Raw genomic sequence first — 21,600 nt, forward strand, 5'->3', positions numbered from 1 at the left:
CCACTTTTCTTCCAGCATATTGCCTCTCCTAACTATGAAGATGGCCTTTGTCCTGGGTGTTCAACGTGGTACTTAAAGCTTTACCTTCGCAGATGCATTTCAGGAAGAAGGATAGAGAATGGCCAAAGAAGCAAGAGGCTGAAGAAGTTTCTAGAAGCTACCCTTTAATATTTTCACTTACATCCCTTTGGCAAAAAGGGGCCACATGTGGCCACGAAGAATATTGAGAAACGTGGGTGTCTTAGTTAGGGTTTCTATTGCCCCAGTGAAACACCTTGACCAAAAGGCAAGTTAGGATTTATTTGGCTTACACAATAGTGCTATTTATTATTGAAGAAAGTCAGGGCAGGAACTCAAACAGGACAGGAATCTCCAGGCAGAGCTGATACAGAGGCCATGGAGGAGTGCTGCTTTCTGGCTTGCTTCCTCTGGCTTGCTCATAGAACTCAGGGCCACCAGCCCAGGCATGCTATCACCCACATTGATGGCCTCCCCCATCAATAACTAATTAAGAAAATGCCTACAGTTTGATCTTATGAGGGTTTAATTTTCTCAAGGTTCCCTCCTTTCAGATAACTCTAAAGTAGTGGTTCTTGATCTTCCTAATGCTCTAACCATTTAATATAGTTCATCATGTGGTCTGGCCCCCAACCATAGAGTTGTTTTTGTTTCTACTTCCTAGCTGGAATGCAAATATCTGTGTTTTGTAATGGTCTTAGGTGACCCCTGAATGGGTCACGACCCACAGGTTGAGAACCACTACTGTAGTTTTCCTGTCAAGTTGACAGAATACTAGCCAACACGGTCGGCTTTGTCCTGTTTTTGCTGTATAGCCTGCTTAACTCTAGGGACTGAGTTACCATGAAGCAGGGCAGGATGGGAACTGAGCAGCCGACAAGCCTCCTTTGCAGTTTTTACGCAGGCTGGACACATAAAGGGCGGGTGCAGCCTGCGCCTCTGAGAAGCATTTCCTGTGACTCTCATTTTGGCAGGGCCGGGCAGACAGGCACCTCGCTTGACTGCTCAGCTGTGAAACTGCAGTTCAAGGGAAGAGCGCAGGTGGATTCAGCACCTTGGGCTATCCCGGCAGCATCAGCGTTCATTCTGAGAGTGCTTGTAGATTCAAGCTCATGTCAGCCGTGTACAACACTCCCTGTGTGTCTCTCAGTAACGAGGAAGGTTGGAAAGCCACCATCCATTGTCAGGATTATTCTGAGATACAGCCCGGTGGCTGAGGACTTGCTTGCTCCGGAAGAGACTTAAGGTCCTAGAGAGTCCATGACTAGTTGTTGTTTTGTTATTTGCCTTGCCTTAATCCACAATTGGTACGGAGTTCTCTTCGTGAGGATCCTGGACATCCCCCTGTGGCTGGGTCTTTCCACCATTCCCCTTGTACTCTCCCCACCACCTCACACCCATCACTAGTCCTCAGCCTGTGTCTGTGTTCCCTGGACCTTGGCTTCCAGTGAGTTCAGTGTTTGCAATGGTCCCTGTCAATTCAGGTGGCTTTTTAAAAATTTTTTTTATTTTTTATTTTTTTATTTTAATTTTTTTTTCTTTATCAACAATGATAGACACTGATAGACACATCAGTATAATTTTATATGTAACTGTGTAAGCTTATTGAGTCATTTCTAGGTGTGTGTGTGTGTGACCTGTGGGTATGTGCACATGAATATATTTATCCACAGAGGTCAGAAGAGGGTGTCTGAGCTCTTGGAGCTGGAGTTAGAGGTGGTTGTCAGCCACCTGCGATGGGTCCTGGGAACCAGCTCAGATCCTCTGCCAGGGTAATGCAGGTCCTTAAGCACTGAGCCATCTCTCCAACCCCAGAAACCAAGTTTTCAATATGATTGTTCTCTTTTGGATTCAACTGAAAGACACTCAGAAAAAAAAGGAAACATGTATTGCCTTCTGTAGGTCAGAGGGCAAAGATGCAGCAGAGGGTCATGGGAAGCAGCGCTGAGTGTCTATCTTGGCCAACCTTTCCCATCTCCTCTCTTTGTGTCTTGAAATGAGGCTGACACACAGCAGAGTCTTGAAATCCAGGTATTTTAAGGTGAGGGGAAAAGAAACGGCAGAGCACAGGGAGTTGTTTGGAGGTGGACAGGAATGTTGGGGCCTCTCTGAAGCACCATGCTGTGGTATGCGACTAGAGGGAGCCTAGTCTGGCTGACAAGGCCACGGGAGGCCACAGGCCACTGAGTGAGTAGGAAGACAGAATATTCTGAGATGTGTCCTCTCATGTCTGTTTCTCGTTTGCACACTCCAGAGCCTCACTAATGTGCGGTCTACCCAACTAAGTTTTCTCCCCATCTTTTATCAGAAGGGAGTTGATTCCAGCCAACCTGGAAGCAGACACTCTGGAGGTGGCGTGGGTGTTCCATTATGGCTTCTGGGTGGCAAGCTGCCTCTGGCTTTCTACACTCAGCTGTTCTGACCACAGTCTTGCCGCTGTGGGCGCTGGGTGCCTGCTCCTCGAGCACTGTATCCCCTAGGTCCGTCAGAACAGTGACCCCCAAAGACGTTCGCATCCTAACCTCTGAATCCGTGATAAGTCAGGTAACAGTGGAGAAATGAGATGCATATTTATCTGTTTTCTGCAGCTGGGAGAAAATAGCACAGGCACTTTATAAAGAAAAGTGAGTTTTGCTGTTCAGAAGTTGAAAGTCAAAAACCAGAGCCAGGTTTTTGACTTTCTTTATCCTGGCTTCTGGTGAGAGCCTCCCCTTGGCTACTTGTTAGCATGAGGATGACAGTGAGGGCAAGCGGGAAGAAACACACAGTGGGACAGAAAATAAGGATTCAAGAGTCAGGCTCTCTGTGTCTACAACACGGTGCTAGAGGAACTCAGTGGGTGGCAGAGAATTCCATCAACCTCCCCAAAGGATAGCTTCCTCAGTGATAACACCTTCTAGAAGGATCTGCCTTTTACAAATGTTACTACAGTTTACATTGCCACAGTGAGAGCCAAGCACATTTTTCGCGTGTAGGGAGCGCACTATCCAAACCATCGCATAGACTAAGAGGCCGAAGCAGACGCGGAGGTGGGATGACCTCAGAAAAATGGCCAGAGAGATGAGGCATGCACTTCAAAGATGGAGGGAGAGGTCCATGGACCAGGAAATGCAGATGGCCTGGGGGAGTTGGAAGAGAGGAAGACATGGATGCTCTCCTGGAGCCCCTAGAGGAGAACGCAGCCCTGACAAACATTTTGATATTTGACTGATGCCCCCCATGTCAGATGTTTGACCTGTGGAAGAGTAAGCTGATAGATCTCCATTGAAAGTTACTGAGCTTGAAGCGGGTGTCACTGCTGCAACTAGAACCTGCTATGACACTCCCATGAGGAACCTGTAAGAAAAAGAGTCAAGTCAGGGTGTGTACCTTTGAAAGCAACACTCCTTCTGCTCTTACTGAGCTTTTCTGGAAGTTTCTACCCCTCCCCCAACACACACACAACTTTATACACATGTTGTTCACCCAAACTGACCCACGGCTGCCTTCATCTAAGTGGAAGCTGTGGTACGGACATTTCATCTAGGCTCATTGCTCTCCCCAGCAAAATGGGATTGAGGTAAAGAAGGTATGAGGCTGTGTGGGTAACTTGCAGTTTTACCACACTCAGCCCCAACACGTTGTTCTTTACCCATTACCCTTTCCAGCTTTACAGTGTGTGGTTATGTAGGTGACAGAGAGCTTTCCTGAGCAGACTCTGTACTTGATTTATCTTCCTGTTTCTGATGCTCAGCACCTTGCCAGGAACAGAGAAAATATCTGCATAACATTAGATAGATGGATGCATGAGTAAATTCCAGAGGATGATGAGTGTATTTTAAGAGTCAGAGGTCCTTTGTGTTCTTCCATGAGGATGCTCTGAGGGTTAGATACATTTCATAAGACCCTTTCTCCTCTCCTGCGTTAGTTCTCCACAGCGGTGCTGTGTTCTTACATCTTCTTACAGCCTCCTCTCTGTTCAGAAGAAACCAAGAAGTCCAGTCAGAGGCTGTTGTGTACCTGACGCAGACCGTAAAGCCTTGACTAACCTTGTATAAATTACACTTTCTGACCGTTTATTTTTAGCACAGCAATATCTACTTGGCACCCAGAGACCGAGTTAGGTTTCAGTCGTGAAACAACAACACAACAGCATCCTTAACCTCTTGAGAGGTTCCCCAACCCTGAGACTCAAGTTTGTAAGAGCGAAGTGGTGGCCTGGCCATCCAGTACCCTAGGCCCCTCTGGCCCGAAGCCACAGCTGTTTTGTAATAAAGAAACTTGGCTTCTTAGATCCGGCTAACTTAGGCTTACACAGACTCCTCTCCTCTCCAGTCATTCCGTTTGGGATAAAACTTGGTTGTTATCAAAAGATTTAGTTTCCTTGTTTCCCTCTGCCCCTCTCCCTTCCTTCTCAGTTACGAAGCAACACAGTATCATGACCTAAATCTTTAGCAGCTGAAACATACATCTGAGCTCTCTAAAACAGGGGCAGGCTGTGGAGATGCAAGCCAGCCTGTGGTCACCAGGTCAAAGAGAATTTTCGACTACCTGGGGCTGCTTCATAGAAAGAAAGCTCCGTAGGGACATACCCCCTACCCTGGATTTTGTTTGTTTGTTTAAGTCAGCCATATTTAACACAATTTTGGGTTGTTTTTATAATCCTGTGAAGTGTCTACTTCTGCTGCCAGTTAAACACACCCAGTAAATGTTGGGTTTGTATTTACATAGCTGTTGGTACTGTTTAACCCTTTGAGTTGACACCAAGAAGCTGAGACCCTGGTCCCTGCTTATCCCACAGCCTGTGAGACACTGCTTCCTCAGCATGTGGTCTTGGGAAGTATCTTAAAGGCAGTTAATTGTCTCTAAATCAGGCAATCTAGTTAGATAAGTAATATGTGATTTTTAAAATTTATTTATATGAGTACATTAATGAAGTCTTCAGACACATCAAGAAAGGGCATCAGATCCCATTACAGATGGTTGTGAGCCACCATGTGGTTGCTGGAAATTGAACTCAAGACCTCTGGAAGAACACTCAGTGCTCCTAATCCCTGAGCCATCTCTCCAGCCCCAATATGTGATATATTTTTTAATTACAGTTTTATTTACTTACTTTGTGTGTGTCCAGGAGTAGGACATGTATGTCACAGTGGATATGTGAAAGTCAGAGGACAACTTCCAGAAATTGATCCTTGCTTCCTACTGTGGATCCCAAGAACTGAACTCAGGTTGCCAGATGGCAGGCACCTCTACACATTGAGATATCTGGCTGATATCAAAGCCAGAACCTCGAATATGCTAAACAAGCATTCTAGTGGTGAACTATTCACCTAAGCATGGTATTTTTTAACTTGAAAAGATGCCAGAACTTATAAAAAAAAACAAAATTAAAATAATCTGTAACTTATTACCCAATGACTGACATTTTTTTTATTATTTTCAGTCTTAATCTTCCTTGAAAAGTGGCCCACTTCTATTCAGATTTGGGCATAGTGGAAGGATAGGTTACGTTCTTTGTAATCCTTCTACCTTAGATAGTATCAGATAGATAAATATACACCTAATTATGAATACATGCACATATGTATGCCTATGTTTCCATTATAATTAAGATATAGGTATAGATATAGATATATTACAGGAGTATATTATGATATAGATACATATAATTGGATGCATACACATATTTGACCAGTCTCAATTGTCATTACAATACTGCTCCGTTAACAAATTTATCCCAGCACTAAGAGGAGGATTATAAATCAATCCAAGGCCAGCCAGGGCTACAATAGCAAGACCCTATCAAAACAAACAAACACAGAGCATGACAGTACAAACTTTAAATCCCCATACTTGGGAGGTAGAGGCAGGAGCGAAAGCAAAGGCAGACAGATCTCTGTGAGTTAGAGGCTAGCCTGGTCTATATAGAGTTCCAGACAAGGGCTGCATAGACTGTCTAAAACTAAAATAGCCTCCCTCAAACTCACTGTCCTAAGTTTAAAGTTGTCTATTTCTTCTTTCCGATGCTCCTGTAAGCAGGACTCTGCTGAGTGACTCTGTGTTACAGTGTGGTATGGACTGGGCATGCCTCCTACTCATGGACATGTGACTTACAGGACCCCAAAGTATCCAGCCTCCCTGTGCTACTGACCCCTCCTCCCACATCTCCATGCTACCTGACACCCCTCCCCCACCCCCACCCCCATCACTGCCATGCCCCGTTCCATTTGTGCTTAGCTTACACAGTGGCTCTCTGTTTGCTCTGATGAACTACATTTCTCCAGCCATTCTTGAGGGCTCAGCTTAGGTGCCCTCGCCCCTTCAGTTTCCAGAGAGTCACCTGTAGGGGAGACTTCCCACTTCTGCACCTCCCCCACCCCGTTGTTTCCTTTGTTCTAAGAAAGGACCACAAGTATCCCAGAGTCCCCTCAAACTCTTTCTGACTCTGCCTCCTGAGTGTCAGATTACAAGCATCTACCATCATACCTGGTTCCTTATGAATGGAACCCAAGGCTTCACAGATGCTGGGTAGATACCCTACCAATAATCGACACCCTTAGCTTCACCCCTTCATCTTTCTTAACCTATTAACTGCTATTTATCAGCATTCTTATCAAGTCTACCATATGCTAAAGCAGCAGTTTTCTATTGAGTTGATTTTCTTCCTGGAAGAAGGCTGCAGCATCTCTACTCTGCTAATATCTCAAGGGACAGCACTCATGTTATTGGCATCTGTCAAGTGGAGGCCAGGCATGCTAATAAACACTCTATGATGCACAGAACAGTCCCTGTAGAGAGGAATGACCTGGCCCCCAAATAGCAACAGGCATTATTAATCTCCCCACCCGGATTAAAAATTCAACAAGGTGAGGGAGGACATACATTCTCAATATACATACATTCAACATACATACATACATTAGGTTGCACAAAGTCGATGAGATGAGACAATCAGAATAGCTAAGACCAGGGAAAATGCTCTAGCAACCATGGACTGGGGAGGCTGTGTGTGGGCTGACTGCAAATAGAATCCAAAGGAGAGGGGCCTGGGGGTGCAGAGGTGTGAATGCAGAGGTGTGAATGCAGATGTAAAACTCTTCTGCTGTCCAAATTTTCAGTAAAATCTTCTACATACATCTCTGTGAATTATCTTAGAGGGGAAATTAGAGAAAATAAGACAAAAAGCACAGAGGCTTGGGTGGGTTTGCGTTGGGTTGTTCTTCTTGTACCTCTCCTCTAGAGCCCAGAGAAGACCTGGTAACCTTGGCCTCAGAAAGAAGAGATCCAAAGAAAAAAGATGTCATTCTGAAATAGCTAGGAGATTCTGAAGCTTTTTCCTCTTGACTGTATGTCCTGAGCTATGTATACACAATCCACCTCCGAATAAGAAATATACACACCAGCAAGGTAGTTGGGGTGCCAGAGCAATGGCCATGAAGCAACGGAGCCAATCCTGGATTGTTTCCCTTTGATCAGTGTCTTCCTGGCAACAAAGTTGGATGCACAGGATACTCTGTAATGGAAAAACTTTGGCCTTGTTTCTCAGTGTAGCGAACAATGAACGTTACAGGTCGCCAGCAGGAAGGTGGCTGCTCACTTGCCAGTGGCTAGCAGGACAATAAAGCATCTTGTGTTCTGTTTGTGTGTCTTCCAGGCTGGAGCAGGAAATACAAGCGCTCGAAAGTGAAGAGTCCCAGATATCCGCCAAAGAGCAGATCATCCTGGAGAAACTGAAGGAGACGGAGAAATCCTTCAAGGACTTGCAGAAGGTGAAGCAGAAAGAGAAAAAAAAGCAGAGTTTCTCTAATCCAAATCAGGGGCGGTCCTCTAGGAAAGGAAAGTGGTTCTCAACCTTCCTAATGCTGAGACCCTTTAATACAGTTCCTCCTGTTGTCGTGACCCCCACCCATAAAATTACTTCGTTGCTTCTTTATAACTATAATTTTGCTACTGTTACAGTCATAAATAAATATCTGATATGCAGGATATATGATATAGGACCCCCAAAGAAGTTGTGAACCACTGGTCTAGATGGTAGCCAGAGAACTCTGAAAAGAAGACAGAAGTGCAGGGAACCGACGCGCTATTCCTGCTGCAGAGTGGCCTGTCTTCATTAGGAGGCATGGGGACAAGTCTATTAAATTAATCCCATTTATATGCGGTTGCCACACCCATCCTTCCCCAGTGTCTGAAAAGTCTTCAAATTGCGCATTCGAATTGCAAGGCCTGTTCCTATTAAGCAGATTAGATGACCTAATGTGGCTTTAATTAGAATTTGCCTTTCAAGTCTTTCCTTTATGGAAGCCCTAGAGGCAACATTGTAGCAAATGGACAGGAATCCTAAAATACAGGGTGTAAATGCACGGAAATCCCCCTAACAAAAATAAATGGCTGTATGTGGTAACATCCAGAGAGACCTTGAGGCTCTGAGTTTCTCAGGACCACATTCTCAGTGATCAAAAAACAAACAAATACCCTCAAACCCCAAACATATATAAAATGAAATTCAAGATGGGATCCCTCTAACAGTACATCTTCATCACGACTCAGAAGAGTTGCTGGATGATTGAATTTATCTCTCAGTAAATTGATTGACATTCTGTGTCAATTGAGAATATCAAATCCTTCACTGATCCCAGGAGAAAAGTAAGCTTGGGTCTTGCCTGCTGCTGGCCAAGGTCTGGGTCTGTGTTTTGGGGGCTGGGAGTGGGGCATGCCTGCACAGGCACAGTGACGCTCTGCCCTGCTTTTGTCTCCACAGAGTTTCTCCACTGCTGATGGAGGTAAGTGCACACTGCCCCGGCTGTTCTCGGATGCTTTCCTCCTGGTCCTCGGAGTGGTTTTCATTTATACAGACTCACCAGGAGACAGATGTGAAGGGACACTTCCTAAGGGCATCCCAGGCAAGGGGCAGCAACCTAGCTGGCAGCGCCCTAAGAGGTCACATTGCCGTCTTTTCTGCCTCTGCCTCTTGACTTGATGCTCCTGTTAGCACATTTGCCAGCTCTCGGTCCCATGACCTCAAACACTTGCTGTCTGGACTTTTCTTGAAAGGGGTTGGCAAAAGAACATGCTGGAGTCAGAACTAAGTCCCTTGCAGGAACGGACCCATCACCCTCAGTAACAAAGTCACATCAGAGGTGATTTGCTGCTTAGGAAAACTTCTGCGACCTGTGGAGCTCTCTTTGCCCTCCTTTCCTTCATCCTTCCCAAACTATTCTAGAATCTCGCTAGCCTTCCAAGGAAACTGGGCTAGGAATAATTACCCTCCCTGCCGTGACATCAGACCCTGAGCCCTGGAAAGTAGGAGTAGGACTCTAGTCCCCATAATCCCAGCCAGACAGGAAGGGACAGGTCCTTTTCCTGTCCCCTCCTCTGCCTTCCTGGGCTGTGGGGATGAACTTGGGACTACACTTCCGTGCTTCACTGCATCCCTTGACCTCAGCTACGAACTCAGAGTTGTTATTTTCATTTGGCCCTCACTGGTTGGGCTTGGAATGCAAGGACACATGGGAGCATCAGCTGCTACCCGCGCCTCTTGTGGCTCTCACACAGTCAGCCTCTAACCTGGAAGAGGATCAGAGGCCAGAGGAGTTAGCGCCAGAACATTTCCCATTGTCATTCAGAACAAAAGGGGGGATAGTTTTTAAAAATATAATGACGTGTAATACATTTCTTCTGGATCAACCACAGGCCAGACATTTGTATGTAGGACAGTTCTGACTGGTGCAAAAGATAGGCCAAATAAAACCTCAGAGAAGGTATCATGATTGTCCCTCCAGCGAGTAGAAGACCTGGATTTGAGCACTCATGTAGGTGATCTTTGAGGGGACATAAAGGAAACCTTCTGTTCTCAGAACCCGTAGCAGGAACACAGCAGCAGGAACTCTGGGAGAAAAGAACCAAGCTCATTTCTAGGAGAGAAGCCCAGCTCCTCTAGGAGGTGGCTCAGTTGAGGCTCTTCTGTGCTTTGAAAGTGGGAAACAGATGAAGGGGTGGACTCGGGAACCAGGGAGCACTGCACATGGAGAAACAGAGTTTAGAGGATTGTGGAGGTGGAGTCACTGCCTGGCTGGGCTGGGGCTGGGCTGCAGACCCACAGGTACTTGCACCTGCAGAAGGCTTGCTGTGCTTTCCTGCTGTGCCCCTCCCCCTCCTCCTTCCTCTAACCAGTACCTTCCTTGGAAGGCATCTGTATGTCCTGCCTCTGATCGGGGTGTGGCTGGCATGGATGCCTGGGTGGTCCACTACTCAATCAATAAGCCAGCATGGAGCCATCTTGCCAATTGTTACCACCCCATTGTCTCTTTCATTTGCACCTCCACTCATTTCCCCCTGTAGCCTTCCCACTCACTGTATTCTCTGGACCCTGCAAGCAAGCATTCACAGAGCTAGAAGGAATCCTGGCAAAAGAATTTGGAAGCCTAAAGCTGGGTGAACTCAGGCTTAGGAGGGTCTCCTGGGATCCATAGAAGGGATGGCTGTGGTCTAGCCTGTCCACATTGTGATTCCTAACCTATGTGGTTCTCAGTAAGCCTGAATGACTTCTCCGTCTGTTGTACTTACTAGCCAAGAAAGAAGTTTGAAGAAAGGCACACACGCTAATAAGACTATGATCAATGTCTAGGTCATTTTATAGTCTGAGATAAAACCCCCAATGTGTGCCAGTTGGGGGACTTTGAGAAGCCTGGTTTTGTTTCATAGATCCTAAGTTCTCATGAACACTCTGAGAATCAATCAACTCTTGTTATTAAGGCTTAGTAAGAAATTATTCTAGAATGATACTGAAAGAAAACCTTAGTTTCAGAGATATGTTGACTACAGAACTGAGTTCTGGCCTGGACTAGATAAACTGTGTAGATTCTGCAGAGTCAACCACAGCATCCTATACCTAATAGTGTTGAGGAGGAGGAGGGTGAGTGTGAGTGGGAGTGTGTGTGCGTGTTTGCAGAGTCTTTGATGGTTTTTGATGACAACACCTTGGTCATCAGGAACAGTTCATTCCACTCTTGATTACAATTTCTTGATCAAGCCACAATGTGCCCCTCCTCTTTTTAAATAACATTGTTACTGACCTGAGCCTTCAGCCTGCTTATGTGCTGTTCTTTTGGTGCTTTGTCTGAGTATAAATTGCATATGGTATGTGCTTTAATTTTATTTCTGTTGCTGTGATAAAATACCAAGCCCCCCCTCCCCCAATCAACTTAGAGGAAGAAGATTTTATGTTAACTCACAATCTCAGGTTACAGTCTGTCATAGTAGGGAAGTCAAAGCAACAGGAATTAAAACACCCACAATCAAGAGCAGAGAAAAATGAATGCATGCTTGCTTATTTGAACTCTGCTGCCTCTCTTCATTTATTTACACTGTCCAGGGTTCCCTAACTAGGAGATGGTACCACCCACAGTGGGCAGTTCTTCCCACATCGATTAACATAAGGCAGTCTCCCAAGGGGCTGGAGAGACCGATTGCTCAGCATTTAAGACTACTTCTTGTACCTGGCAATAGTGATGGCACACGCTTTTAATCCCAGCACTCAGAAGGCAGAGTGAAGCTGAGCTTTGAGTTCAAAGCCAACCTGGTTTATAAAGTGAGTTCCAGGACAGCCAAGACTACACAGAGAAACCCTGCCTCAACAACAACAACAACAAAAACAGAAAGCTATAGAGGTGGAGGGAAAGAAAGAAAGAAAGAAAGAAAGAGAGAGAGAGAGAGAGAGAGAGAGAGAGAGAGAGAGTAAGGGAGGGAGGGAGGGAGGAAGAAAAGAAAGAAAGAAGAAAGGAAAGGAAAGGAAAGGAAAGGAAGGGAAGGGAAGGGAAGGGAAAGGAAAGGAAAGGAAAGGAAAGGAAAGGAAAGGAAAGGAAAGGAAAGGAAAGGAAAGGAAAGGAAAGGAAAGGAAAGGAAAGGAAAGGAAAGGAAAGGAAGGGATAAAAAGATTACTTGTTGATCTTGCAAAGGACCTGGGTTCAATTCCCAACACTCACAATGTGCCCTCCAGTTCCAGGAGATCCAATATACTCTTCTGAATTCTGGGGCATCAACCATATATGTGGCACACATAGTTCATGCAGGCAAAACACTCATACACTTAGAATAAAATAAATCTAAAAAGGAGACGGTTAAGACAATTCCTCACAGATATGCCTGCAGGCCAACCTGACCTAGAAAAACCTCTCACTGAGTCTTCCCAACTGATTCTACATTGCATCGAGCTGACACTTAAAGTATCCAGCACAGCATGAATCTTCCGCTATCACTGTTCCAATATAAAGCCTTGGCCAGAACAAGCAAAGGAACTTATGTGTCCCGGGCCTTTCCCAGTTTTGCTATCAGATACTGATCTTAGATTCTTCTATCCTAGTCTGTGGTATGCTGAGGCCACATGGAAAACTCTATGCTGTGATTGGGAAATCTCAATGTTTGATTACTTATTAAGTTACATTTTAAGGAGAGTTCTCACAGGGCTGCCCCTCTAGCTCTAGCTATGTGTGTTCTTCATAAGTATTGCAATGTTTTAGCTGTGCAAGGATACACTCTGAGTTTCTGTCCCACGGGTGGGTGATGTTCTCAATCCTCTCTGACAGACGAGAGAATTCTGAGAGACCCCCTGGCTGTGACAGGAAGAGGAGAGCTTAGTGACAGGCCAGCTAAAGGCCATTTGTTATACTGTGTGCAGGGCTTTCAAGGTCTCCCTGGATGTGTGACAAATAAGGTTTAGCACTTTTCTTTTTTTTAAAGACAGAGTTTCTCTATGTAGTCCTGACTACCCTGGAACTTGCTAGGTAGACCAGGCTGGCCTCAAATTCACCTAGATCTCCATGCTTCTGCTTTTGGAGCTCCGGGGTTAAAGGTGTGCATCACCACACCCAACCTAAGGTTTGTAGTTAATGATGCATTGAGGGGACTACTCTGGTCCCCCTCTGATAAGCCATGCCATCATCTCCTAGCAGAAATCATACAGGCCCAGCCCTCCAAGAGTTGTGGTCAGTGGGCTTATAGCTGGTGCACATTAGACGTTTTATCATCCATTCAGATCTGACCAGGAGGAGCCTCCTGGAGTAGTATAAGACAGAAGTTTGAGCTACTGGCCTTTTCAGAGGCATAATCTCATGTCTGTAAGTGGCTTTTGCTTCCAGCTGCTGAAATGTTCACCCAGCAACCCTATCTTTAACACAGGATGTAATAGACATGCATGCGACCACTCTCTGGGGCCTTACTCGATCTTAATGACTTGAACCTCTATCTCTCATTTGAACGTGAGAAGCCACACTTGCTAAGGTCCCATTCCAGAGATGTCTGGAAGTCTTCAGTGAAATGCAAAAGGTCTCCAGGTCTGCTCTAGTCATCTTCCCTCTCCTCATTCGCCGTAGTCCCAGAGAGCTGCTTCGTCTCTCCAGGAGTCACTGTAATCAAAACATTGCCCGCCCCTGAAGATGGGCTTATCCCACACTGCTGTTGCTGGCCCTGCCTTGTGCTTGTTCGGGATAAGCATCCTTCCATACCCATCCTACAGTGGAAGCAGAGAGATAGCTGCCAGCTGAGTTCATGAGTAATAGAAGTTTAAGATTAGAGAAAAATATCCAACATTTATATGGCTACTCAGCCCCTGATTCAAATTCCAACCCATCTTTAGGGATTCCTCTCCAGGGTGCTTCATAACCTTCTCCTAGCCAGATTTCCTCCCCGCAGTGAAAGGATATTCAAATCTGTCTTTCCTGCCTGGGATCCAAGCTCCAGTGTGTGTAAAGCTGAAGAGAGAAAGGAAACATGACCTTTACTGTCTAAAGCCTTCCCACCTTGTCCTTGTGTCTTGTTCCTCCTTTTGTTTGGTCTCGGGGATTGTTTGAGACAGTCTTAGACTGTAGCCCTGGCTGGGCTAGAATTCTACGAAAAGTAGGCTGGCCTCAAACTTGTGGCACTCCTCCTGCCTCTGCCTCCTGAATACTGAGATTACAGGCATGCACTAACTCTATCTACCTGGGGTTTCATTAATGCTCTTCTTGTTTTCAGACAGGGTATCACTCTGTAGCCTGGGCTGGCCTGGAACTTGGTATATAGCCCAGGCTGGCTTGACCTTATGGCTGTGCTCTGGCTTAGTCTCCCAAGAGCTGAGGTTACAGGCGTGAGAGTCCTTATCTATATCATGTCCTGTTTTTTTGTCCCATGTGGTTGATATGGAAAAATCCATTGTCTTAGAAAAATTCCACCTTTGCCCTAAGAACATGATGGACCAATACCAGCACATCCTGCACTGCTCAGACTCATATGTGAGTCGGCACATAGCCTGGTTGCCAGAGAGTGAAACTGATCCTAGCCCAGTGTCTGTTGATAGGTCTTTCCAGTGTGAAGGCTGAAAGCTGTAAAGGGCAAGAGGATCTCCCTGAACTAAAGCAACCCAATAGGGATAACCATAAGCAGGGAGCTGGAGAGATGGCTTAGCTGCCAGAGCACAGACTCTGTAGTCTTCAGATCGCATCCTCAATAGAACAAGCCAGGCGTCCCTGTAATCCCAGCCTCAAGGGATTACAGAAAGATCGCTAGGGTTTGCTAGCTTCCAGCCTAGCCAAGAAAATGCAAGCCACCGACTGGGTTCATGGAGAGACCTTGCCTCAAAGGAATCAATAGAGGGGACACCCGGCAACCTCTTCCGGCCTCTGTAGGTGCATCCATGTATACACACTTAGGACACACATGTAGTTCTTTTTCTTTTTAAGTTAGGGTAGTTATGAAATGTGGGAGGAGTTGAGGCTGCCATTCAGGATCCTAAGGGAACTGTAGGCCGTGATTCACAGACAGAATACCCAAGAAGCTGCCGATGGGCAGCAGTACAGATTCTGATAGGAGCATGTGGAGCCTGAGATGATGGTGGCATCTTCCGCTCAAAGACACAGGGAACAGTTACATGCAACTCCTGACGCGTGATTGTTGTTCTGGGATCCTTAACCATAATACAGGAGAAGGAGAAGCATTATACAGAGCCAGGCTTTAGCATCATACAAAGCCAGGCTTTAGCATCATACAGAGCCAGGCTTTAGCATCACACAGAGCCAGGCTTTAGCATCATTCAGAGCCAGGCTTTAGCAGCATACAGAGCCAGGCTTTAGCATCATACAGAGCCAGGCTTTCTAGCATCTCCCTTCAATGCTTTCCTGCTTCTCTCTGGGAGATACCCAGCTCCTTATGTCTTGTTCCAGGCCTTTCCTCTTCCCCTGATACCTTGGCTTACCTGTCAGTGTTCACCTCTTTGTGCCTCACCTTCTAAGTGGGCTTGACCAAGTGTTCATCCAAGTACAGCTGATGCTCTCCCTCCTCAGTCCAGTAAGACTTCCTCTGCTGAGCTGAGTAGTGGTGGTGGTATTTGCAACCTCAGCCTGAGGTAGCAAAATCAAAACAATAAATTCTGGAGTTCACTTTAATGTGTATGAGAAGTGGTCTTTTGAAAGAATATATCTCAGAAAGTTCTGTTTCCAGTTCAGAGAATATTCTTGACTCCCCCCTCCTCTTTCCCTGCATTTATATTTTACTGTTATAATCAGGGACGGCATACACTAGATAACACAGTTGGTGAGCAAACTATAAATTTCAATTTCTAAAATTTTATATTGATTTAAAATAAATGTATATACTCTATAATTTCAACATATCAATAAATGGAGTGACTAAGCTAAATGCATATTAGAGACATTTGTCACTTTCTTTTTTTAAAGATTTTATATGTATGTATGTATGTATGTATGTATGTATGATATATATATATATTGTAGCTGTCTTCAGACACACCAGAAGAGGGCATCAGATCTCATTACAGATGGTTGTGAACCACCATGTGGTTGCTGGGAATTGAACTTGGGACCTCTGGAAGAGCAGTCAGTGCTCTTAACCTCTGAGCGATCTGTCCAGTCCATTACCCTTTCTTATATGTGGAGAAATTATACTTTGGAAATATTATCATTTAAAAATTTCCAGAATAGATTGCTTTTCAACTCAGAAATTTCCTTCCACCATGACCTTGCATTCTGCTTTGCTTTGGGTTCTAGATCTTTCCGTGGGTGATCTTTGTATCTATACCATAAATGAGCTGATTTAACTTAATGAACAATATACAGTGAGTACGTACTTGATACTAGGGCTAGGCCCCAAGGAAGTAATGAAACACATAGAACAGTCTCCGTGTTTCCATTGAGTTTTCTAATCCAATAGGAAAGGAAATCATAGGAGGTGTATTTAGTACAGAAGTGTAGTGCTGTAACGCAAATGCAGATATTCTTAACCTAGAAGACACAGCTTTATCCTGGGCGTGATCTGAGGAGGAGGAGAAGTGCTTAGGATGCGTAGGATGAGAAGGATACACGGGATGCATAGGATGAGAAGGGTGCGTAGGATGTGCAGGATGCAAAGTGTGTGTAGGGCATGCAGGGTGCGAAGGATGGGTAGGGTGCATAGGATGCGGGATGAGAAGGATACACGGGATGCATAGGATGGGAAGGGTGCGTAGGACATATAGGATGTGAAGGATGATACGTAGGTTGCACAGGGTACACAAGATGCATTGGGTACCATGAGCAGAGCCGATTGCACAGGGCTGAGCCTAGGGGCACTCAGTAGTAGATGTTCCACTTTTGTGCTTCAGAGAAGTGATGATAATGGCCGAGAAGGGCAAAAGGGAGTAGAGAGAAAACAAATGATAGGGCTAACCATTTGGAAGAGAAAGTAAGGAGGAGAGTCAGAGTAAACCCTACGGACATTTACATTTACTGTTTGGGAATCATCAGGCAGCGAATTCTAAGGAAATGATCTAAACCAAGTGTGTAAACAGCTAGACATGTGATATAGCGTTTATCATTTTCACAAATCATCTGTATGTTTCAATATTTTGTGCCAGAAGAAAACTATAGAGTAATAGGCTAGCCATAGACCCACTTTGAAAACTAGTTCTTTCTGATTATCATTTAGGTGGTGTAAATAAGCCAAACTCTGTTATTGTCGAGTAGTAGCATAGTCACTGATTTCTTTTAAAACCTTCACTTCCATAAAAGAAAACAGATACCTTCACTTTGTCATAAGAAGTGTTTTGGGTTAAAATATAGTGTTCAAACATGATTTCAATTTAAAAAAAAAAAGGTTTTGACAATAGGGATATAGTTGGTCTTTAGAGGATGGAGACTCCTTTTGGTGGTTTCGGATGAATGAGAACAGCCCAGAGGGGCGGGGGGCTCAGTAGTAGACACTGTCACTTTTCTCTACCAGAGGGTGTCAGTGTATCAGACTTGTCTAGTGTACACAACAATGTTGGATTCAGCAGCAGCATTGCAGGGAGAACAAAGAGAACCTCAGTGTGGTAAGAAGAGAAGGGGAACACTCTGTTCCATGCACATTTCAGCGTGGTGTCCCATGGTTGGTCACTCGTACCTAATTCATAATGACTCTAAATGGCCCTCCTGGGCTTCCTTACACCATCAGGACTTATTGGCTTAGACTCTGGTTCTTTCTGTTAACTATTTCCATATACAGACAGTTCTGAGGCTTGAGCCCTCTGGGCAGGATCGCTCCCGCCTTGGCTGCTCTGCTGCTTTCCAGCCACCAAACATCCGGCATTGTTGACACCAATCCTCTTGTCCCGTGGCCGCCTGTGGGCCATTATGTAGGGCAGGAAGGCTGCTGTCTGGGCAGTGAACCCACTGGGCCTCCCAACACTGTGTCTGTTGTATTCCCTGTTTTCTGCTACCAGATGCAGTATGTTACATTTCCTCTTAGCTCTCTGACCTGCCAATCTGTTCAGCCACAATGGATCGGTCACCCGAGTGGGAAGGGGCCAGCAGAGCGGCTGGTAAGTTCAGGGGCCTTTTTGCTTTGACAACAGGACTGTCAGTGGTCTTATGCTTCTCTGGGATTTGTTTGTGAGATGGGTGTCCAAATGTCCTCACACAGGGAGGCTCATCCTTAGCCCAGTTCAGACGTAGCACAGACAGTGACCACACGGGGCAGGCTCAGGCCCCATAGGTAATGGAGGGCTAGCAAGAAGTGGTAAGGAAACCATAGGGCATTGTCCCTCCAGCTTTGGTGGGAAGGGGGCATCTTTTTCTGGTATCTGTGGTCATTGGATCTATCTCTGCTCTTAGATGAATCTGCATTGTGTCTCCGGGGATTTTCCATTTCCCTCTCTGATGTTGAGCATCCTGAAGGGGCTGGGTTGAGGGTTGGACTCAAGGCTTGGTGGGAAGGTTTTTTCAAAGACTATGAATCTGTTGCAAGAATCTTTTGGGAATCGGGCTCTTCCCATAGTATGAATATGTACCCCCTTCACTTTTATGGAATTCTTAGTTCTTGGGGGATACTTGGGGTGAAAGCAAAATTTAAAACATGTGTGCTTCTTGCTTCTTGACAGTGGCATTGTACAGACTCTGTATGTGCTAGTGTAGACTATGAGGAGCCATGCTCAGTAATGTGCCCCCAGAACAGGGACACAACAATAGCTCTCCCCACTGACCCATTTGCTCTGCTCAGTGAGCTGGGGTGCATGAAAGAATGACTCGCTCTAAGTTGCAATTAGTGCGGTGGATTCAAATCTGAACATTAGGGTTTGATTCATACACGCTAGGTAAATTCATGTGTAAAATAAGTCTCATAATGGCATAGTTGAGAAAAATAAAAGAATTGTGGGCTTTTAAAGCAGAGTGATCCTTAGATAGGTCAACCTGAATATTTTTTGTAGCAAAAAGTCCCTCCTTATTCAAATATAAGAAAACATAAAACGCCAACCATTGACACAGGTGGCATATGCACTATCTTAATTTCAATGTCTGATAGAAAACTCTCAACACTTCCTTACATACTGTGTTTTCAAGAGTTCTAACGCCTGGTGCGGTCATAAGTGACATCTGGTCATACCCGAGACAGGTTCTACATCCTCAGAGACCTAGAGGAGGGGTGAGCTGGAACCTGAAGCTTGCATCTATTCTATGAAAGAGTCACTAGCAGCACTCTTCTGAGTGCCCCAAAGTGTATGTCTAAGGTCAACTGGGGTAACTTGTTGAAAAGTCATGTCTTCTTACATGTAACTAACAAACTTGGTACTGATAGATCCTGGCAATTTGTGGCAAGAAGCTCTTCAGCTCTTTTCCTCAAAGGTCATGTAGTATGACCTCAATATCAGGATAGGCAGCCCATGAAGTATGATCTCAATAAAAGGTCCATAGATGTATGAATTCATGTCGAGAGGTCGACATGGAGACTGAGTCTAGTGGCAGATACCCCTTAATCCCAGCACTCTGCATGGAGGCAAAAAGATCCCTGTGGGTTTGAGGGCAGCCTGGTCTACATAGTGAGTTCCATGACAGGCAGGACTATGTAGAGAGACCCAGTCTCTAAGAGAGATCGACAGAGAGGGTGAGCAGGATAGGGAGGAAGAGGGAGTGTGGGAGGGAGGGTGTGAGAGAGGGGAGGAGAGAGGGAGGGAGGAGTGGATTGGGACAGCATTGATAGCCCAGCAATGTAAAGTGTAAAGTTGTTCAATGGTAAAGCACCCAGGCAATCGAAGCCGCAAGTCAGACTATACCTCCACTTACAACCTGGCACCTTTCCAGTTTGAGGAGACCACAAATGCATGATGACCCAGAGAGAAAGTGTGTTTTCAGAAGTATATTGTGATCGAAGTCTTTTAGAAAATAAATTTGCATACACACTTAATAGCTAAGAACGTGTTTGCATTTAAGTGTAGCTACGGGCCATGAAGCGTCATGTGGCCAGCTGTTTTGCCAGACTGTCTCTGGAATGGGGCGTCCATATCCGTCATCAGGTTTACAGTGACTGCAGAGTGTGCAGTGTACTTACCAGCAGCGTGCGTCCCTAGAATTCTCCCAGCTTTAGAACTGTCCCCTCAGAAATTCGTACAAGCTCATACAACCTCAGGCCATCGGAATGTCTCTACTGAGTATTATTACCCACAGTACGATGGTTTAGAGTTTGGAAGGTTTGGGATTCTGTCTTCATAAAATGTGTTTGAAGTTCTGAGGCCCTGTTCAAGCCCCTACTGAAATAGAACCCCAGCTCTCTCAAGCCATGATTATATCCCTTGCTGAGCAGAGTGTAACCTCCACCCAAGCGGTCCATTCCCTTTCCCGCTGGTTCTGTTAAAACACTTCCCCTGGTAGGACTATCATCTTTCTACCTCATCTTCTACCTTGTGGTCCTTATTCTGTCCCTCGAACCATGTTAGGACACCACACAGTCTCTTGGTTGTTTTGACAGAACTCCCCACACCCTATCCTCTCCCTGCCCCCAGACACACCTTACTCTGTCTCCAGTCTTTTCAAACGACAGTGCTCAGAGCCCTCCAGGATACTCTGGGATAGACCAAGATTCTCTCTCAAAACATGATACCACAGCTGTGGTGTCAGTCACCCTTGCCCTTCAGTCTGGCTATCCAAAGTGAAGCCTCAGTGTATTCTTCTGGGTGACCCTACTCAGCATCTCGGTCAATCCCATGACAGGCAATGTGTCTGAATGCTCTCAGCTAAGTATGTGACCTGCTCTTCTCCATTGCTTCTGAGCATTTCACACGGACGAGCCCTCAGAATGCCTTTGTTTCAGTGGGTGCACATGTGTGTGCAGAAGATGTGCAAAGAGGCCAGAAATTGAGGTCACGTGTCTTCTTCAATCATTTTTTGTCTTATTCTCTGACACAGGTTTCTCCCAAACCTGGTAGTAGATGACTCAGCTGGACAGGCTGACTAACAAACACCAGAGATCCTTCTGTCTCCCCACTATGATTAGAGGCACACACTTCCACACTCAACTTTTTATGTTAATGCTAAGGATCTAAACTTAGGCCTCCATACCTGCGATGCTACTATGTAACCCACTGAGCCTCCTCCCCAGGCCCCCACTCAACACGTATATTTCTTACTCTCAAAAGAGAAAAAATGAGGAGCTATGTATCCTTATGCCCTTGGCCCATCTGACATGCCCGTTAACATTTCCTCTTGGCAAGTCATCGCTCCTGCATATGGGGGCTTTCCAGAGTCACAGCAGGAAGGAGGGAAGGGAATGTGGTCATGATTTGACAACTAGGACTCTGGTGTTCTTCCCATTTCCAACTAAGAAGCACTGTGTTTACATATTGTGTTTCTGGATCAGATTTGAATCAAGGGTTTAACCATTTGAAAGCAGAACACTCTTCTCTATTGTTAGGGTCTTTACAGGTCAGGATTACCGTACCTCATGATCTCACTATTCTCAGTTCATTTTCACCTCAACTCTGAAAAAGCATTCATTTTCATTGTTTTACTAATAACAATGTTACAGGTTACAACCAAAGTCAGGGCAGTGAGGTTACATACAAAATCTGATGACTGTTTCAACACCCAGACTTCATGTGTCCAGCTAGTCCACAGAGACACAGCATCTTTGCAATCTTGATGTACTTTATATCCGACATTAGCTAGTCTTTCTAGGGACTTTAACTAAAACAAACATGAGATCCCACTGTAAAGCTTCAGTGTGATAGCTCTGTATGGCACTTGGTGGCATCTACTCTTTGACAACTGTGTCCAGAGTTAATGTATCCCAAGTGTCACACTCCTATGGGATCTAGTGTCTCTC

At 45.4% G+C, this 21,600-nt stretch overlaps 1 protein-coding gene across 5 annotated transcripts in view; it reads left to right on the forward strand.

Annotated features, from left to right (window-relative positions):
- Window positions 1–21,600, forward strand: part of Pakap (paralemmin A kinase anchor protein) — a 462,510-nt gene that overhangs the window by 246,287 nt on the left and 194,623 nt on the right. For all 5 annotated transcript variants that reach the window (NM_001384157.1, NM_001384149.1, NM_001384150.1 and 2 more), the window contains 2 exons: window positions 7,655–7,769; window positions 8,762–8,783. In NM_001384157.1, the coding sequence (NP_001371086.1) occupies window positions 7,655–7,769; window positions 8,762–8,783 (137 nt within the window). The remainder of the gene's footprint in view (window positions 1–7,654; window positions 7,770–8,761; window positions 8,784–21,600) is intronic.

This window comes from Mus musculus, chromosome 4, assembly GCF_000001635.26.
Source record: "Mus musculus strain C57BL/6J chromosome 4, GRCm38.p6 C57BL/6J".
In the NCBI taxonomy this organism is placed as follows: Eukaryota; Metazoa; Chordata; class Mammalia; order Rodentia; family Muridae; genus Mus; species Mus musculus.